General features: G+C 33.1%; 1 protein-coding gene across 4 annotated transcripts in view; it reads left to right on the forward strand.

Annotated features, from left to right (window-relative positions):
* LIN28B (lin-28 RNA binding posttranscriptional regulator B) overlaps positions 1-21,650 on the forward strand; it is a 101,913-nt gene that overhangs the window by 37,070 nt on the left and 43,193 nt on the right. For all 4 annotated transcript variants that reach the window (XM_039869502.1, XM_039869508.1, XM_039869501.1 and 1 more), the window contains exon 3: positions 10,323-10,507. In XM_039869502.1, coding sequence (XP_039725436.1) covers positions 10,323-10,507 — 185 coding nt within the window. The remainder of the gene's footprint in view (positions 1-10,322; positions 10,508-21,650) is intronic.

Below are 21,650 nucleotides of genomic sequence, written 5' to 3' on the forward strand. Positions count from 1 at the left end.
TTTTCTTCCATTTACTAACTTTAGGTTTGCTTTGCTCTTTTTTTCCCCTAGCTTCTTAAGGTGAAACTCTATGATAATGATTTAAGACCTCTCTTTTTTTTTAATATAAACATTTAAAACTGAAAATTTTCCTTTATGGATGATCTTAGCTGCATACCACAAATTTTGATATTCTATATTTTTCATTATAATTCAGTTCAAAAATATTTAAATTTCTTTGTGATTTCTTCTTTCATCTATCAGATTAATCAAAAGTACATTGTTTAGTTACAAATATTTGCAACAATTAACATTTCTATTTATCTTATTGGTAGTGACTTCTATTTTAATTCTGTTTTGATAAGAGAACATACTCTTTAAGATCTTCTGAAATGTATCGAGACTTTTTCTAGCCCAGTTAATGGTTTATTTTGGTGAATGGACCATGTGAAATTGCAAAGAATCGTATTTTGCAGTTGTTGGTCATTTAAATACATACACAATGTCAATTAGGGCAAAGTGGTTAATAGTGTTTTTTAATATCTTACTTTCTATGTGATTTTTTTTCTAGTGTTATCAATTGGTGAGAGTGGTGTATTAAATAGCTCTCAACTATTCTTACTTTGATTGGGATTTGCCTACTTATTGTTCTCAGTCTGTCAGTTCTCGATTTATGCACCTCACAGCTATGTCACATTTATGATTATTATGTCTTAATTAGTTTTACTTTATTATGAAATCTCTTTTATTTCTGGTATTACTCTTTGTCTAGAAGTCGACTTTTCCTGTTATTAACATAGCTGTAGCCTTCTTATTGCTGATTATTTTAATGGTATGTTTTTTCCATCATATTTTCAATTTTTCTCTATCTTTAAAGTAGCTCTCTTGTAAATAGCACATAGCTCTTGCTTTTTAAATCCATTCTAAAAAATAAATTAAATAAATAAGTAAATAAATAAATAAACAAACAAATAAATAAATAAATCCATTCTATCGATCATCGCATTTGACTTGGAATTTAAGTCTATTTACACTTAATGTATTTATATATATGGTTTGATTTAGATCTATCACTTGTCATGTTTTGTTTATCCCATCTGGATGTTTTTGTACCACTTTTCTTCCACTTCTGCCTTCTTCTGTCTGTTTTGAAATTCTGTTTTAATTCATACATTGGCTTTTTGACATACCCATGGTCATCTAGATTTTCTCCAATGTTGTCTTCTAGGAGTTTTATAGTTTTGCATTGTAAGAATAGATCTTTGATCCATTTTAAGTTAGTTTTCGTGAAAGGTGTTAGGACTATGTCTACATTCACTTTTTTTAAAAATGTTTTTTTAATTTTTCAATTATAGTTGACATTCAATATTATGTTAGTTTCAAGTGTGCAACATAGTGATAAGACATTTACATAACTTATGAAGTGATCACCTCTATAAATCTAGTGCCCATCTGATACCACACATAGTTATTACAATGTTATCGACTATATTCTCTATGCTGTACTTTACAGCCCCATGACTATTCTGTAATTACCGATGTGTACTTCTTAATCCCTTCCACTTTTTCCCACATCCCCCGAGCTCCCCTCCCATTTGGAAGCCATCAAAATGTTCTCTGTGTCTATGAGTTTGTTGCTATTTGGTTTGTTTATTATTTTTTAGATTTCACTTCGCCTAGTATCCTCTAGGTCTATCCATGTTGTTGCAGATGGCAAAATTTCATTCTTCTTATGGTTGAGTAATATTCCATTGTATATATGTACCACTTCTTTATGCATTCATCTATTGATGGGCACTTAGGTTGCTTCCATATCTTGGCTATTGTAAATAATGCTGCAGTGAACATATGGATGTATATGTCTTTTCAAATTAGTGTTTTGAGTTTCTTCAAATAAATACCCAGAAGTGGAATTGCTGGGTTCTTCTTTGTGTCCTGTTATAGCCTTTGTTTTAAAATCTATTTCGTCTAGTATAAGTATTGCTAACCCAGCTTTTACTTTTGTTTCCATTTTCATGAAATATCTTTTTCCATCCCTTTACTTTCAGTCTCTGTGTCTGTGTCTTTCGAGCTGAAGTTAGTTTCCATAGGCAGCATATGTAAGGGTTTTGTTTTCTTACCCGTTCAGCCACCCTGTGTCTTTTGATTAGACCATTTAATTCACTTATATTTAAAGTAATTGTTGATTGATATGTAGTTATTGACATTTTATTATTTATATTTTTGATCTTCTTTCTTCTTAAAGAAGTTCCTTTAACATTTCTTAAAGAAGTTCCTTTAACATTTAACATTAAAGTGATGAACTTTAGAATTTTATTGTCTGGGAAACTGTGCTTTTATTCTAAAGGATAGCTTTGCTAGGTAGAGTAATTTTGGTTGTAGGTCCTTGTTTTTCAGCACTTGGAATATTTAATGCCAATTTCTGTTGAGAAATCAGCTGACAGTCTTATGGGACCTCTCTTGTAGGTAATTAACTGCTTTTCTCTTGCTCTTTTAAGACTTCATCTTTAACCTTTGGCATTTTAATTAAGATTCTCTTGATTTGGGCCTCTTTGGGTTCTGCATGTTTGGGACTCCTTTGCCAGGTTAGGGAAGTTTTCCATCATTTCTTAAAATAGGTGTTCAATTCTTTGCTCTCTGTCTTCTCCTTCTGGTGCCCTTATGATGCAAATGTGAGTATGCTAATGTTGTCCCAGAGGCCTCTTAAACTGTCCTTATTTTTTGGACTCTTTTTTTCTTATTGCTGTTCTGATTGGGTGTTTTCTGCTACCTTATCTTCCAAATCACTGATTTGATCCTCTGCTGCATCTAATCTGTTGATTTACTCTAATGTATTCTTCATTTCAGTTATTGTAATCTACATTTCTGACTGGTTCCTTTTTTATGTTTTCTATCTTCATTTTTATGTTTTCTATCTCTTTGTTGAAGTTTTGCTGAGATCGTTGAGCATCCTTATAACCACCGTTTTGAACTCTGCATCTCGTTGGTTGCTTATTCCACTTTGTATAGTTCTCTTTCTGAAGTTTTGTTCTTTTCTTTCATTTGGGACATGTTTCTTTGTCTTCTAATTTTGGCTGCCTCCCTGTGTTTGTTTCTATGTATTAGAAAGAGCTACTATGTCTCCTGGTCTTGGTAGAGTGGCCTTATGTAGTATGTGTCTAGATCACAGTCTCCCTGGTCACCTGAGCTGGGTGCTCCAGGTGTGTCCCTTGTGTGGGCTGTGTATGCCCTCCTGTAGTAGTTGTGTTTTGATTGCTGTTGGCATGAGAATAGAGGGATTGATTTTCGAGGATGATTGGTTGTAAGGACTAGCTGTGACTACATTAGGAGGAGCTGTTATGCAGGGGTCGACCCTATGGGGCAGGATACATGTTGGCGGAGCTCTGGTGCCTGCCCAGTCTTCCCTTTGGGTGTGTTGTTTGTAGAGGTGATTGGGTGGTGCTCTGGTGTGGTCTGAAGCTGGCCATCAGCTTTGTTGGTTCTGTGGCCTCTCAGGAGGGTCTCGGGTGCAGGCCAAGTTCAGCTGCTGCCTATGTTCTGCCCAGGGCCACTCAATATGAGCTACAAAGTGATCTACAGATAGTTGCCACTTGTTCTGGGGTTGGAGGTGCCCAGGAGAGGCTAAGCTCTGAACCGAGGCCAACTGCTGCTAGTGCCGGGCTTGGGGCTACTTAACAATAGGTACAGGGCACGCCAAGGCAGATGTTGCTTGTTTGGGGTTTGTGAACCTTTGAGAGATTTTAAGAAAATCCACAGCATGAGCCAAGACAGGCCATTTATATGGAAAAGCAACTGGAGGTGGCTTAGGTAGGCCTGCAAGTTGGGTGGGGTGAATGAATGGTGTTAGTTGGAGTGATGGGGACTGAGATATGGTGGCTGCCTGTGTCTGCACGCTGGGTTGAGGGAGGGCTCAACAAAGGAGCAGTGGCTACTGCCAACCTCTGTCTGGGAAAAAGCTGCCCTTCAGCCCTTGCCCCGAAGCCAGGCAGTTCAGTCTCTTCCCATGTGTGTGTCGTTGGTGCCTTTCAAGCTGCTGCCTCTCGAGCTGCTGCCTCAGCACTGGAGCTCAGAGTGAGTCAGTCCTTCAGCAATTAAGTCTCTGTGTTACCTTTAAGAGGTAACTAAAACATTTTACATAAATTTTTGAAAAGGTTTTAAAAGTTAAAGCATAAAAGATTGCATGAGTTACAGAGGAAGGCCTACCAGAGGCCTATAAGCTTGAAGATTCTAAAGCTTAATATTGTGATTATGGTAACGAAGGATGAAATATTCTAGAGAGTATTAGCCTAGGCATCATGCTACAAAAGGGCTTTTGGTATCAAAGATCTGGCTCTGAGTCCTGGCTCTACTATTCACAAGATATGATCTTGGGTCTTTCAATTTTCTCATCTGAAAGAGAGTAAGTCACAGCTACTCTCCCTTGATCCTTACCACCCTGATTCTCCCCTGTGCCTTGAATTTATATTGAGCACCCCGCTATCTTTCAAGGATGGTTTTAGGAATGTGGGGATGTATATGCAAATGTGTGACATTTCCTTTTAGGAAGTTTGTAGACTTATAATAAAAAAGACACATTATAAATGCGGTATAAGTGTTATAATGATGATATATGTCAGGTATAATTGGAACACTGGAAAAGGAGTACCTATATTTGCTCTAGAATGTCATGAAAGGCTTCAAAGATGAGATAATGTTTAAACTGAAAATCGGTAATGTGCAGACATTTGCCAAGTGGGAGTAGGGAATGAGGGTAGGTTGGATCAAATAAGATAACTGAAAGCATTCTGCACAGTGCCTGTTAATGAATAGATTCTTGATACCTGTTTGTTTTCTCCTACCTCTCTTGTACTTATATCAGCAGGTAGAGGAGCAGACTGGATTCTTATAAAGATAATATATAAACTATTTATTGAGCGGCTATTCAGTGTCCTTGACTTTTACATTAATTCTTTGGAATCTCACAGTTACTGGACCTTGATATTTTTTATTCTGAGAATATATTATTGTTTCCATTTTATAGATAAAGAAACTGGGGCTTAGAGTTTTTTGACCATGTCTCTAGTTATGCAGCTTGAGGTTTTAAGTAGTAGGATTAGGATTCAAACCCAGGTTTCCAATCCAACTTTAATCCCTGGATGCTTTCCATTATGCCTTTTTAAATGCCATTCCAGAAGTGTTGTCTGTTTTAGTGTGTCTTTCCCAGTTTTGAAGTGCAGACCAGATGGAAAGACTTACTTAAGACTTTCTTTAATTTCAAGGAAGAAATTTCAGGAAAGGTAGACAAATCTTAATTGGTTTTGATCCTATTCATTGGAAATTTAATGATTTGACTGGGACTTAACTGTATTTTATCTATGTAAGTAAAATTCTGTAAACATTGACTTCCATGATGTCACCATATTTCTTTTAGCATTTGTTTTCTTTCGGGATTTGAGTTAAGTAAGAACTAAAATCTTGCTTCTCTTCAGTAAATGGAGAAATGTTAAGAATGTTTAAAAGGAAATCCCTTTACACTCCCAACATTGACAAAAAGTATTTACCCATTTATTTTTATCTATGTTCACATAGACAGAGTGAAGTCATAGAATTTAAAAAATTGAAGTCCTATATAAAAGGACAGAGTTCTGTGTTCTGTAACAAAGAAAAGGGGGTGACACACTCAGCGATAAGCAGTCTGTCCATGGTTGTACAACACATTAATTGTGGAGCCAACACCAGATCCCATAGCTCCTGACACTTAGTCCAGTGATCCTTCTGTTGTGTTCTATGTGCCTCGGGCTTAATAATTCTTGCAGATAAGTCAAAAGTATATAGTCCTTAAGAGTCTCAGCCATTACTCATTAATATTGTGTGATATTACCACTGCATGTTGTGTAATTATTAATTGCCTTTCATTAATTCTAGATTTTTCACTGATAACTTAGAAAAATTAGTCTTTGATTATAAAAACTTTAAAAAGAAATGGATGTATTTGAATTTTCATTATGTTTTTTCAGCTTTTCAGCCTACTAATATTATCTGTTATTCCAGAAATACGTTTATATTTTAACATAACTGTATCATCTGGCTTTATTACTAAAATCCTTCTACATTTAATTTTTAATTATATATTCATTATACTACCAAACATTGGAGAAAAATCACTTAAATTTATTGTTGTTATAGTTAGAGAAAGTCAACTCTCAAGATATTAATCGACTCATTCAAGAGTCAATTAAATTTTTTGTTGGTAAAAAAAAAAAAAGCCAGATTTTGATTTTTAGAATTGTTGTCTCCCAGCTGACTGTGTTGAAGTTATTTCATCACTTTCTGTGATGAAGCACTTGAAGCAGTCTCACAAAGATGTTTGTGCTACTCTTAAAACATCACTATCTGTTTTAACAATAAGTTGTTATATGAGGTAAGTAATAATTTATAGCAGGTGATATATATGACTGCTGAAGTGTTTTGCAAAACCAATTCCTTCTTTCTTTTTTTAGTGTAGTTATAACAATTTCTTGCTAAGTCTATGACAGTTACCTTGTAACAGGTATCCCCACCTACATTCCTCCTGTCTCCACACATGCACGCTGCCAAAGAAACTATATATTTTATAACACAAACTTGATCTTGCTACCTGTAAAAGCAAAATAAGTATCATTAGATCTTTATTTTAGACAGAGTAAAATTAATATATCAATCAACATTTTCCATGATCTGGCTCTAACTTGTATTTTCCTGCTTCATTTTACCCCCATCACAGTAATACAATTAACTAAGCTTTTTGTCATCCGCAAAAGTGTTTTAATTATCCTCCTGCACAAGCGTATGGTTAAACTGTTATCTTAGTTTGGATTACTACCTTCAATCTCCATTGCCTCTTTTCGTGCACTCAAAAATTTACCTCATGTTTAAAAGCTTCCATACTGCCTCCACCCAGTATGGGCCTCACATTGGTATGCCCTATAGCTTTTATAGGAAAATTTTCTTATAGTATTCATTTCATAATTTCTCTTTTCCACCTTCCATATTCTCTTTCTCAGGAATGCTAGTTCAAGTTGGATATTTGTTGTTATGGATTCATCCTTTGTAGTTGTCTTTTCTCTCATATATTTTGTTTTGAAGGGGGGTCTGTTTATTCTATGTCCTGAGATATTGTCTAACCTTTTACTTCCAACCCACTTAATTTCAGCAAGCATTTAAAATTTTCTGAGTGTTTTAAAATTATCTGGTTGTTTTTGTTCTTGTTTTATTGATGCCATATTGTCTCAAATATCTCTGGAGATACTAATTGGATGGTATATAAAATTTCTTTTGTTCCCTCATTTATCTTGGCCTTTTTTCATTATGCTGCATGTTTTGTGATTCTTGGTTGACCCTTCAGATGTATGAATGAGAGGTAAGAATGAGGGATAGGAATGATTTAAGGTTGAGTGGGTAGGGAGCCAGCTCTTGTACCAGTGGCCTCTTAATTGTTAGAATGAATAGGGGTTTGTATGTCGGATCCAATATTTCACCAGTTCCCCAGATATTTCCTTCAATCTCTTTAGAGAAGGGCATCAAGTTATTTGCCTTAGAATATGAATGGTCTCACCTACAACTTGAAAAAGATATTGTAGATTTTTAAGACAGGAGACTAACAGGCTAAGGTTAATTAAAAGAATATGCTGGTGTGGAAGACTCTATGGAGTAGGGAGGAAACTTGATGTCGAAACATCAATGAAGAAACTATTTAAACTTATCCAAGTAGAAGATAGGCCCTGAAGTAGGTCCAGTGAAATGGTTGGAGCAGATGAAAGAAATTAAGAAGATAGAATGCCCAGATTCAATAAACGGTTTGAGTAAAACTAAGCATTAGAATCAGCTTGACTAGAAAAACTGAGGCACCTTTAATAAAAGTTGTGAATGCAAAGAGAGAAGTGGATTTTTGTGAAAACATGTAATGAGTCAATTCCCTATCTTTCAACAAATCTTTCTCACCTGTGTAGCAGCAGTTTTGGGTATAATAGCAAAGATAGGATATTCTATGTGAATCATATTCTATGTGAATCATCTTTTTTTTGCCATCCCACTGTAGTTTCTTAAGGATATTGTTATTATTTTTTGTGAAGTATTATATATCTAAATTATCTTATGTACTAATATGGGGAAGGATAAGCATATGATAGAATTTAAGAAATATTTTTGTTCAGGATGTCATGAAGAATATACAGAACTTAGTGGTCCATAAGAGCTGGAAATTTACTTTAGATGTGAAATGTCCAAATCTAGATTATTAATTATAAGTTTACTTATTGATACCTATCAAAAATTATAATAATGGAAAATGAAACCAAATTAAGTTGGAGAAAGTGCACGTGAACGTTAGGAACTAAGAGGAAATAAATAAGTGATGGAGTTTTTAGCACAGAAACAAAACATATGAACATATGATAGCTCTAATTAAAACTGTCCGTTCTCTTAATTGCAGTAGTTGACCTGTGCTCCACTTCATCTGATTTGATAATCTGCACTTTCTTGAGTGGAGAGTGAGAAAGGGAATAAAAGCAAAAGAACTATTTATAATTAGTAAGAAGAAAGCTTAGGAGAAAAAACAGAAGATTTGGACATGTTAAAAAAAGCTTCAATAATTTTTTATTTTAAAGAGGTAGGCAGTTGTGATTTTTTTCCTTCTGATTTCGACATAGCATTAGACAGCAGAAAAGGTGCTGCCAGTTGCATACTTCTACATCAAGTATGTAGCAGTGTCAGATGATCTGCACTTAAAAACAGGTTAAAAACCCCGTTTTCGCGTATCATTACTTTCATAGTGAATAGTCTTTTGCATTGAATTTTGAAGTATTGTTTTTATTTGTTTCATGTAATTATTTGGTTATATGTAATTATTTAACTGCTTTTTGAATAATGGACTTGGGAGGGGTGAAGATTTTTCTGGTTCAGTATTTCCTTAAGTATACTTAGGGACTTGGGAGGGGTGAAGATTTTTCTGGTTCAGTATTTCCCTAAGTGCTTAAAAAGAAGGTCTCTGGCATCAATTATGTCGGGAAATTGCTAGGTTAAACACAGTTAAACAAGATTTTTATTTCAGTGGGGGGTGGGGGAGGGTAGGGCATCTCAGAAACTTTAATATGCTAATATGACATAAGGAGAAACAATATACTGTATAGCATTTCACAAACTTATTTGACCACGAAATCCTTTCTCCATGGAGCCTTTTTGTGGAACCGCTGTTCCTCAGAACACATGTGAGGAAATTCAAATCCCTTGAATTTACAGATAAACAGAAAAGAGATAAAATGGCCCACTCAAAGCTGCATAGCTATTTATTTAAAGAACTAGACTTGAACCAAGGTCTTCTACCCTATTTAGTTTTATTTCCTTTTGCCCCCAAATTCAGAAAAGTCTTTAAACACTAAATGATAGTTCGAATTATATCTGTAAAATATACACAAGGGCATTTGAAGAAATATATAAAACTGACAGTAATTTTTAGTATATTTTGAATTGGCATGTTGACTTTGACAAAAAGATAATATTGAAAGGTCAAATTCATATTTGTAACTGAGGTTACACTTTTATAATCAGGAAACTTGTTCCAAAAATCAACTATATTTCAAATTATAAAAATCTATTTCCTTTTAAATTATAAAATTCTCACACAGTACGATCATGTATATATAAAAAAGCTACCCCACTTTCCCAGGAAAAGATTGGAGAAAACAACTGTTTATGGTTCGTTGTCTGTTGTTCCAGACCCCATTTCTCCATAAAGAAACATGTATCTTTTAAAAACTTCTTGGCATAGATGGCATTATGGTAAACATACTCTTCTTTAACCTTAATTTTTTTAAATCAACAATATTACATGTTTATTTTCCCATATTAATACATGTAGATCATCTTTTAATTGCTCAATAATATCACATTCTATAACTCTTCTATAATTTATTTAATCAGTTTCCCATTGATGGACATCAGAGTAGTTATAATTTTTTACCAGACAGCACTGTGGTAAATTTTGATGTAGGTCTTTTTTTTTTAACTTTTGTGTGAATATGTAGGAGAGTCCTTGAAGTGGAATTGCTGGGTCAAAGAGCATACACATTTAAATTTTTGTAAATATTGCCAAACTGCCTTTAGAAAATGGTATTAGTTTATTCTCACTGCCAGCATTGCAACAGGAAACTTTAAAATGGTATAACTTTCGCTGAACTTAAAAAAAAAGAAAAAAAAAACACTATATTTCGCAATGGGTAACAGAGAGTATCTTGCTATGTTAATCTTAAAATTATAGAGATGATTTATAAAGCATTGATAATCATGATCTCTCTTTCTTTCCCCCTCCCTCCCCTGCTTCTTTACAGAGCAAATTATTCATGGAAGGATTTAGAAGCCTAAAAGAAGGAGAGCCAGTGGAATTCACATTTAAAAAATCTTCCAAAGGCCTTGAATCAATACGGGTAACAGGACCTGGTGGGAGCCCCTGCTTAGGAAGTGAAAGAAGACCCAAAGGGAAGACACTACAAAAAAGAAAACCAAAGGGAGATAGGTAAGTAATCATTTTGCTTTGTTGGTTGATCAGTTTATTTTTTGGAAAAGACTTCCGAAAATTTATTTACAGTTTTATTATGTTATCAGACTTCATGTAGTCTAGCCAAAATGAAATAAAATGCCACCACTGTGTAGTTGAATAAAATTTATCAGGAATATAGGCTGTCTTGCAATTTGAACTATCTGCAGAATATACTGAACTGAGCACTCGGCACTGAGCGCTTAATAGTCCCCTGACCACCATTTTCACCAGACTTTTCTGACACAAGTATGGTTGGAGTTTCCAATAGACAGAAGTGCCTGTCTGTACATCCAAACAGTGCACCTGTTTTTTTCCAATGAAAATAAACTTATTGTTTTGCCTGTTTTTAAGAGATAACTCATATAGAGAAAATTCAAATAGTATGAAAAACTATAAAGAAGTCAGGAAAAAAATCTCTGAAATTCCTAAGTAGAGGTAAGAATCATAATATATATGTAATTTTTTGAAACTTGCATTTCTTTTGCACTGAACAGTATCTCATGGAACATTTCATATCAATTATTAGCACCTGCATAAATTCCCACAGTGTGACTATATCAAAATTTAATAAAACATGGCTATGTTAATGGATATTTAGGCCATTTCCAGCATTTAAATTTCGTCAATAACACCACAGTGGAATCCTTATATGTACTATTTTGAAAAATTATCCGTTTATATGTTTAGAATCAATACCTAATAATGAAATATCTAGATCAAAAACTGTGCAATTTAAAGATTTTGATATCTATATCCAAACTGCTCTCCAGAAATGATTAAGGACATATAAACAACCCCTCAAAAGTAAGACTACTCGTTGAATGATGCTATGTTTTTAATCTTTCCCAGTACATAGGTTAAGAGATGCAGCTTATTTTTTTTCTTTGAATCCTTTGATTAGATTAGAGATTTAATATGTTTTATGGTAATTGTAATTAAATTTTTTCTCCTATGAATTGTATGTTTCTTATACTTCGTTCATTTTCTATTGAGATGTTCCTTTACTATTATTGATTTGCAAGTTCTTTTTGTATATTTACAATGTTAACCTTATCTCAAATACATAAGAAATATTTTTTCAGCTTCCGAAGTATATTTTAGCTTTACTTATAGTGACTTAAAAATAGTGTTGAAGCTTTGAATTTTTATACAGATAAGGCTGTCACTCTTTCCTTAATGCTGTCTGACTTGATAGCTATCTGGCTTTCTAAACTACCAAATAAAAATATACTTTATACACCTATATTTTCTTACATAATTTTTTTAACTTATCTTTTGCCTTTACCTATCTCTTCTCTTTGTATGTAATTTGTTTTTAAAGCGAGAACTATAAGGATCTAGCTGTTTTTCCTCTCCAAATTGCTAATTATCTCTACAGTATCTAGTCCATATTTTTACACTGGTTTGAAAAGCCATTAGTAAGAAAATAAATTCAGTTTTCATCTATATTTTAAGGAGCTAATTTTGTATAAAAGAAAGACCATGAAAATGTATAAAGTGAAATGTTACACTTACTGTTAAAGTGATCTTTAACAGTAAGTTAAAATCTGGGAGATTTTCTCTCCCAGATAGTATAGACATGTAAAACAATAAAATAAAATAAAACAAAATAAATAAAAATTTAAAAATTATTTTTCATGTCTTTTAAATAAAATATTTAACAATATAGCTCTGGCTCAAAAACTATGTACTGGATTGGAATCATTAAGAGAGGGAGAGTAGTGGAGGCTGAGAGTAGAGAAGTAAGATAGCAGGACATTCCTTTATGTAGGAATTTGTCGACCATTGTAAGATTTTGATTTGGGGGGAACTGGAAAGTGTTGGAAGATTTGAATTTGAAAAGTAACATGATCTGATTTCTCTCCTTGAAGTATCATTCTGGAAGCTGTGAAGACAACACAGATTGGGGAGGCAAGGATTGAAGTTAAGAGACCAGTAAGATGGCAGTTCCAGTAAAACAGAAAGACATAATGGTGGTTCAGATTGGGATGGTAGCATTAGAAGTGGTGAGCAAAAAAATCCTGATATGTTTTGAAGATAGAAACAGCAGGATTTCCTGATGAATATATATGTGAACTGTGAAGAAAGTAAAGTGTTCAGGATGGCTAAAAGGTTTGTCCAGAGCAGCAAGAAAGATGGAGGGACCATTTATCAAGATAGAGAAGACTAGGGAAGGAACAGGAAATCAGAAGTATGGTTTCAGACATACTCAGTTGGAGATATATACTAGACATCCAAGTAGAGCTGTTGATTAGGCAGATAGATGCATGAGTATGGAGTTCCAGGGTTGGAGATAAAAATTTGGTGGTATTTAGTAGAAAGATGATATTTCCAACTGTAAGACTGCACAAGAGCACCATGAGAGTGAGTATACATAGCAAAGAATAGAAGACTGAGCCCTGGCATTCCAGCATTTAGGGATCGGGTGTAGTAGGAGGAATAGCCAAGGTCATTATGTAAGAAGGAGGGAAATAGGAGAATCAAGAGAAGGTTTTGTCTCAGAAGTCAAAGAAAGAAGTATGTCAAGAATGAGAGAATTTATCACGTGTGATAAATGTTGCTAATGGTAAAATGATTAAATAAGATGGTCGATGACACTTGACCATTTTACCAGTATGAGAAGTCATTAGTGAAGTTGACAAGATAAGATTCAGAGGACTGGTGGGAGTGAATGCTTGAGTGATTTGTGTTCAACAGAGAAGGAAAGAAGTGAAGATGGCAAGTATAGACAGTTTTTGAGGTTTTCTATAAAGGAGAGCAGAAAAAAGCGCTAGCTGAGAGGAAGAAATATAGCATGTTTATGTGTCAAGAGGAGCGGTCTAGGAGAAGAAGAAAGATTGAATGTGCAGGAGAGAGTAGGACAATTGATGGACTGATTTCCTTGAGTAGGAAAGAGGATTGGGATTAAAGCACAACTGGGAGAGTTAGCAATATGGGTACAGATGGTTTATTCTTTAAAACTGGAGGTAAGGCACAGCATACAGGTGTAGATACAGGTGGGTAGGTAGATATTAAGATGGGATAAGGTGAGATTTCTCTCATTTTTATGCTGTTTTCTTAGTGAAATTTGAAGCAAAGCCATCAACTGAGAATGATAGAAGAGGAGGTTTGGAGTTAAGAAAGAAGCAGAAGGTAATAAAAAAATAGAAGAGTGAATAAACACATTATAGAAGAAAAGTAGAATTCCGGACTATATCAAAAGCCACTTAAGGTTGGTGGATGTGAATTTAAAGTAAAGTCAGTTAGTATGATTGCATTTTACTCCATCCGTTGTTGACCTCATGGTTATAAACTGTGAAATAGGCAGGAAGGTGAGTATAACTAGAATTGGAGCTCTCCTACGATTGAGAATGACAAAGAGAGGGAACAAAGGCAGTGAAGATGTGTGCAAGGAAGCAATTGTAATGATGGATCATAGAATATAAACCAGGAAAGTAGTAGACACTGGAAAAGTGGCAGATTCATAACATCAAAGGATTCTTGTAGTTGGGATATTAGAAGGAATGATCTGAGAAGGTAAGTGGTGGTGATCAGAGAGTAAATAGCTGCTCTAGCTACTTACAGTTATTGTGTACCTTATTGTGATTAAAACTTTGACCCCTTTGTTATCTAATGAATTCCAAGTTTCTGTTAGGTTCTAGGTTTCCATAATTTTTGTCACCAGGATTAGCTATTCCAATTCTCTATGTGCCACATGTTTTTATAAAATGGTAGAGACTAACTGCAATAACATAGTCAAATAAGCATAGCAACTCCTATATAGAAACTGAAACAATGAGAAAATGATGCGATAGTGTCAACTGATGTCTGGAACAGTTGCCAAGGCAATGATTTGCTTCTCAAATGTTTAAAAGACTTCAGAGATCTTTGATAACTTCTTGACTTCTTCTATGCTAATTAACCACATCTAGTTCCTGAGAGTTTTAGCAATGAGAACAAAATTGTGCTTTGATCCAGATTTTATTGTTTATTAGCATAGTTACGTATTTTCTAGTTATTTCTCATTGACTTTCCTCTCCTCGAATAGGTATTTTATTGCATTGCAAAGAACCAGGTCTTGGATTAATTTCTGTTATATTATTTTGTCCTGATACTTTCTGTGATTATTCTTATTATTTCCATTTTATTTTTACTTTTTATCATGAAAATTTTCAGAAGACGAAAAGTAGAAAAATGGTACAGTCAACACCCATAAATACCCACTTCATATATTTCAATAATTATAAACATTTTTGTGGAAACTTTTTAAAGTTTTAAAATATATTACAGATGCCCTAGCCCTGTAATGTCATGTCTTATCATACTTCTCAGAATAAACAATACTTCCTTAATAGCATTTAATAGCCAGTCCATGTTAAAATTCCCCCAGTTATCTAAAACTTATCTCTTGTGGCTACTTTTTTAAATTAGAATCCAGTTAAGGAACATGCCTTTCATTTCATTTTTGTATGTCTTAAGTCTCTCATAATCTAGATCTACACACGCATCCTTTTTAGGAAAAAAACCCTTGACATTAACTTTTTAAAAAGACTAGGTCAGTTGTTTTGTAGAATGTACCATGTCCGGGATTCATTCTAGTGTTTTTAAACTTGTTTCTCTACAATTATATTGCCTATAAATTGGAAGTGCTATGCTAAATACAAGTTTACCTTGAATCTAAAACTTCCTTTTACTCTTTCAATTTATAGGCAATAAAGGATAACAGAAAGAAGTTTAAAAACACTAGAATGAATCCAAATCACAGTTTGGGTTTGTCTAATAGTTCCTTCTAATTAGATTAAGGTTATTCATCTTTGGCAAGAATATCGTGGAGGTGCCACTGTGTTCTTCTCATTGTATCTTATCAAATCACATACAATATTGAGTTTTCCTGTTACTGATGATGATGTCTTTGACCAGTTGGTCTGTGTGGTACCAGCTAGGTTTCTCCACCTTATAATTACTTTTTCCTTTTATAATTAGTGTTTCGTGAGGAGATACTTAGAGATTATATAAGTATCCCAGTCTACATCAAACTTCAAATTTTTCATTTATTTATTATATCAGTGTGGACCATGGCTTTCTCTTTTTTATAATGAATTATAATCTGTAACTTCGTTATTTTAATGCTCAAATTTCCCCAATGGAGCCACTAGGAGCCCCTTTAGCTGTTTCTGTGTCCTTTTGACAGGTCCTCATCATTTTCTGAGTACTTCTTACTGGCATAAGATACTTTCAAACTCATAGCCTACAAAATACTTATAATAATGATATTAAATAATTGATTTGGTTTGCTGAAATACTAGAAAGATTGAATTCTGGTTAATTTCTATTAAAAGGAATTAAGCATTGTTTATTTATGTATATTGTTTGGAATGTTATTTTATTTTATTTTTAAAATTGTTACAGTAAAATTGGCTCTTTTTTCTTTTGTTGTACAGTTCTATATATTTTCACACATGTATAGGTTTTTGAAAGTCACCGTTGTAATTCAGATTCAGAACAAGTCTATCACCCCCCAAATGTCATTACTGTCTTTTATAGTTACTCTTACTCCACCTATAACTCTTAGCAAACATTAACCTCTTCTTTATCACTTGTCTTTTTGTGAATGGAATGTAAATGGAATTACACAGTGTGTAACCTTTTCCCTTCAGTTTTATTAAGATATAATTGACATATAACATTGTATTAGTTGAAGGTGTACAACGTTAATGATTTGATGTATATGTATATTGGGAAATGATTATCACAGTTACAATATTTTTCCTTGTGATGACAACTTTTAAGATTTACTCTCTTAGAAACGTTTAAATATACAGTACGGTATTAACTGTAGTCACCATATTTTACATTACATCCCAGAATTTATTAATCTTATAACTGGATGTTTGTATCTTTTGACAGTCTTCACCCATTTTCCCCACCTTTCACCCACCAATCTGTTTTCTATTCCAATGAGTTTGCTTTCTTTTAAAAAAAATTCCACATATAAATGAGATAGTACAGTAATTGTCTTTATCTGTCTCAGTTATTTCACCTAGCATAATGTCCTCAGAGTCCATCATGTTAGTCTAAATGGCAGGATTTCTTTTTTATGGCTGAATAACATTCCAGTACATACCACGTATTCATTTTCAGGTCATTCATCAGTGAACACTTAGGTCCTTTCCATGTCTTGGCTTTTGTAAATAATGCTACAGTGGATAAGGTGGTGCAGATACCTCTTCGAGATAATGATTTTCTTTCCTTTAGATATATACCCTGAAATGGAATTGATGGATCATGTGGTAGTCGTATTTTAAATTTTTTTGAGAAACCTCCATAATGTTTTCCACAGAGGCTGCACCAATTTACATTCCTATGAACAGTGGGACTGGTGGGTACAAAGAAACATGAGGGGGAGGATGGCAAGATAAACTCCTCAAATGCCTAACAAGCTGTGGTAAATACAGAAATTGCAAGTAAAAATAAGGAGCAGCAGTGACAGAGAGGCTGTTTGTAAATGTGGCCTCCCTTCTTTTCTGCCGACAGTATACAATGGCTTCCTTTTCTCCACATCCTCACTCAACACTTGCTGTCTCTCGTTTTTTTAATAATTGCCATTTTATCAGGTGTGAAGTGATATCTCATTTTGGTTATGATTTACATTTTCCTGATGATTAGTGCTGTTGAGAACCTTTTCATGTCCTTGTTGGCCATTTGTATGTTTTCTTTGGAAAAATGTCCTCTGCCTATTATTTGTTATTGAGTTGTATGAGTTCTTTATATATACTGGATACTAACTCCTTATCAGATATATGATTTGCAAGTATTTTCTCCCATTATGTAGGTTGCCTTTTCATTTTGTTAATGGTTTACTGTGCTATACAGAAGCCTTTTAGTTTGATAGAGTTTCATTTTTTTATTTTTGCTTTTGGTGTCAAATCCAAAAAATTGTGCAAAACTGATGTCAAGGAACTTGCCCCTTATGTTTTCTTTTAGAAGTTTTATATTTTCAGGTCTTACATTCGAGTCTTTAATACATTTTGAATTGGTTTTTGTGTATGGTGTAATTTCATTCTTTGGCATGTGGCTGTCTAGTTTTTTAACATCATTTATTGAAGAGACTGTTTTTTTCTCCATTGTGTATTTTTAGCTCTTTTGTCATAAATTAATTGACCATTTGTGTGGGTTTATTTCTGGGCTGTGTATTCTATTCCACTGATCTTTGTGTCTGTTTTTATGCCAATACCATACTGTTTTGATTACTGGAGTTTTGTAATACAGTTTGAAACCAGGGAGCATGATGGCTCCAGCTTTGTTCTTTCACAAAATTGTTTTGGATATTTGCGGTCTTTTGTGGTTTCATAAAAATTTTAGGATTGTTTGTACTATTTCTGTGAAAAATGCCATTGGAACTTGATAGGAATTGCATTGAATCCATAGATTGCTTTTGTGGTGTGGACTTTTTAACAATTTCGATCTATGAGCATGAAATAGCATTACATTTATTTGTGTTTTCTTCGGTTTTGTTCATCAGTGTCCTGTAGTTTTCAGTGTACATATCTTTCACCTCTTTGTTTAAATTTATCTCTTTTTGATTGAATTATAAATGGGATTGTTTTCTCAATTTCTTTTTCTGAGAGTTGTTAGTATATAGAAACCAACTGATTTTAGTGTACTGATTTTGTATCCTGCAACTTTATTGAATTCATTTATTAATTATAACAGTGTTTTGGTTGAGTCTTCAGAGATTTCTATACATAATATGTCATCTGCAAACAGTTTTACTTCTTCCTTTCCAATTCGAATGCCTTTTTTTTTCCTTGCATAACTGTTCTGGCTAGGACTTTCCGTATTGTGTTGAATAAAAGTGGTGAGAGTGGGCATCTTTGTCTTGTTTCTGATCTTAGAGGAAAAGCTGAAAGGTTTTGTATGATGTTAGCTTTGCGCTTGTCATTTATGATCTTTATTATGTTGAGGTCCGTTTCTTCTATACTCACTTTATTGAGAATTCTTATCATAAATAGATGTTAAATTTTGTCAAAAGCTTTTCTGCATCTTTTGAGATGATCGTATGATTTTGTCCTTCATTTTGTTAGTGTGGAGTATCATATTGATTGATTTGCTAATGTTGAGCAATCCTTGTATCCCTGGAATAAATCCCATTTGATCATAGTGTATGATCTTTTTCCTGTATTATTGAATTTGGTTTGCTGATATTTTGTTGAGGACTTTGCATTTATGTTCATCAGAGATATCGATCTATAATTTTCTTTTCTTGTATCCTTGCTGGTTTTGTAATCAGGATAATCTGGCCTCATAAAATAAGTTTGCAAGTGTTACTACTTCTTCTGTTTTTTGGAAGAGTTTGAGAAGGATTGGTATTCTTTCAGTTTTGTAGAATTCACCAATGAAGCCATGTGGTGCTGGACTTTTCTTTGTTGAGAGGTTTTTGATTACTGATTGAATCTCCTTACTAGTAATTGGTGTGCTCAGATTTTTTATTTCTTCGTGATAGGTTGGCAGGTTGTATGTTTTTAAGAATTTATATATTTGTTCTAGGTTGTACAATTTTGTGGTGTATAATTGTTCATAGTAGTTGTTATGACTCTTGGTATTTCTTTAGTATCAGTTGTAATGCTGCCTCTTCATTTCTAATTTTATTTATTTATAGCTATCTCTTTTTTTCTTGGTAATCTAGTTAAAGCTTTGTCTAGTTTGTTTCTTTTTTTCACGATACCAGTTTTTAGTGTCTTTGATCTTTTCTATTGTATTTTTAGTCTCTTTCGTTTCTTTCCATTCTGATCTTTGTTATTTCCTTCCTTCTGCCAACTTTGGGCTTAGTTTTTTTGTAACTTTTTGAAAATGGCATTTTGCACTCAGCATAATGGCTTTGAAATTCTTCTAAACTGTTGAGTATTATCAGTAGTTTGTTCCTTTTTATTGCTTAGTAGTATTGCATTACATGGATATAACACTTTATCTTTTCATCCGTTGAAGGGCAATTGGGTAGTTTCGGTTTGGTAATTATGAGTAGAGTTACTACAAAAGTCTGTGTACCAGTTTTCATGTGAACATAAGTTTTCATTTATCTTGGAATGGGATTGATGGATAATATGGTCATAGGTATATGTTTAACTTTATAAGAAGCTGCCCAAATTTTTTCCAGCATGATTGAACTATTTTGAATTCCCACCAACAGTATATAAGAGTTCCAACTGCTCTACATCTTTGCCAGTATTTGGTATTGACAATATTTTTTATTTTAAGCATTCTAATAGGCGTGTCGTGATATCTCATTATGGTTTTAATTTTCATTTCCCTAATGGCTACTGATATTGAACTTCTTTTTATGTTTTTGTGTTATCCTTTTGTCAGCCTTGGTAAAGTGTCTGTTCATACATTTTGCCCATTTTTTACTGGATTTTTTGTTTTCTTGTTGCATTTAGATAAATTGTGGATAACAGCTCTTTATCAGATATATGATTTGCAAATATTTTTTTCGAATTTGTGGCTTGCCTTTCCAACCTCTTAAACATCTCACAGAGGAAAAGTTTTAAATTTTAATAAAGGTATTTATTTTTTATTTTAGGTTATATTTATCATGATGTCTTGTTTAAGAAATCTGCTTAATCTCAGATCACACATATTTTTTCCCCATTTTTGTTCTTGTAGTTTTATAGTTTTATAGTTTGTATTTACATCATCAATCCATTTAGAGTTCGTTTCTGTATAGAAGGTGTGAGGTTCAAGTTGGGTTTCATTTTTTTTGATAATGAATAATATGAATTGTTCAAGTGCTGTCTGTTGAAAAGAATATTTTTCTCTTGAAATGTTTTTAAATTAGAAAGTTTAATTTCTGTCATTTCAGGTTAAAAAATTAAAACTCTAAAGTTTTTATCACAGACTATTGAAATATTTAACAAATTCAGATTTGGTTTCATCACCCAAGAGAACTAACTTATTTGTTCAATTCTAATATTTATATATATGATAGAACCACATTTCGTGAAGATTTATGTCTCTGTGGCAAGAAATATAAAATAATTTTAAAGATTCTACTTTAATTTTGAGTAAACTGTTTACAAAAGAAAGTTGGATTATTTTTTCATTCTGTCTTAAATTGTACTACATTTAGTGATCAGTTACTAGTGTCCAGTTACCCAATAGCAGTGTTATCTTGTTTTATTTTAAATCCTCCATATTTAAAATGTTTTCTTAGAATTTCAAATGAAATAATTTTAGATTTATTTTTGCTGTTTAGTTTTTCTTATGTTCATTAGCAAAGAGCAAAGAGATTGAATGACCCCCATAAAACTCTCTTTATAGTAAAGTGAAGTTTTTTGTTAACAAAATATTTTAAAACTTTATATTTCTTCTCAAAAACTGACCTACAATTGTTACATTTTTATTCTTTAATAAACCACAATTTCTGAGGAAAAAGAAGTAACTTTTAACAGTAGGGGGAAGAGAGTAGAATGATTATTTGTTTGCCGTTGTTGATTTTTAGTATTTACATGAAATAATCATGTCAGCCTATAATATAGAATTAAATATTTTATATCATAAAATTTTAGTTTATGTTAACAAGTGTGATAGTTATGAAAAGGATGTGGACTAGAACAACTGATATGGAAGTGTTTCTATATAAGTTAAATTATTTTAATATTTAATAATTAAGGAATAAAAATAGATGTGATTTTTTAAAAACATTTGAAGTACACGCATACATGGTAGATGTACATATTGGGTATATACATATAGCTTCATTTTTTTTATTGTTTAAGGTTTCTTTTTAACTTCCTTTTTCATTCTATTTTTTTTCCTTGAGTAGTGACTATCTTCTTTGTTCTCCTTAACCTTCCACATCTTTTGACCCAACCACACAGTCCAAGAACTGCTATTCATAATAGTGCAAGTTCCCTTTCAACAATGTTGACTTGAGATTTTTAAAATAACTTGGAAAATAATACCATCGTTCTACTCCTTTCATTCCATTTCAGACAATATTTTATTTGCATCACTGCATTAGCACATGAGTAAGCTTTTTGATTTTCTACATGAGTTGAAGTTTTAAATATTTTGTTTAGAAAGAAGAGTAATTGTTGTGTGGTTCAGTATTAGTGCTTTTGGCATGGAAGTGTAGGAAATTCCT

This window comes from Pteropus medius, unplaced genomic scaffold, assembly GCF_902729225.1.
Source record: "Pteropus medius unplaced genomic scaffold, Ma_sr-lr_union100, whole genome shotgun sequence".
Classification (NCBI taxonomy): Eukaryota; Metazoa; Chordata; class Mammalia; order Chiroptera; family Pteropodidae; genus Pteropus; species Pteropus medius.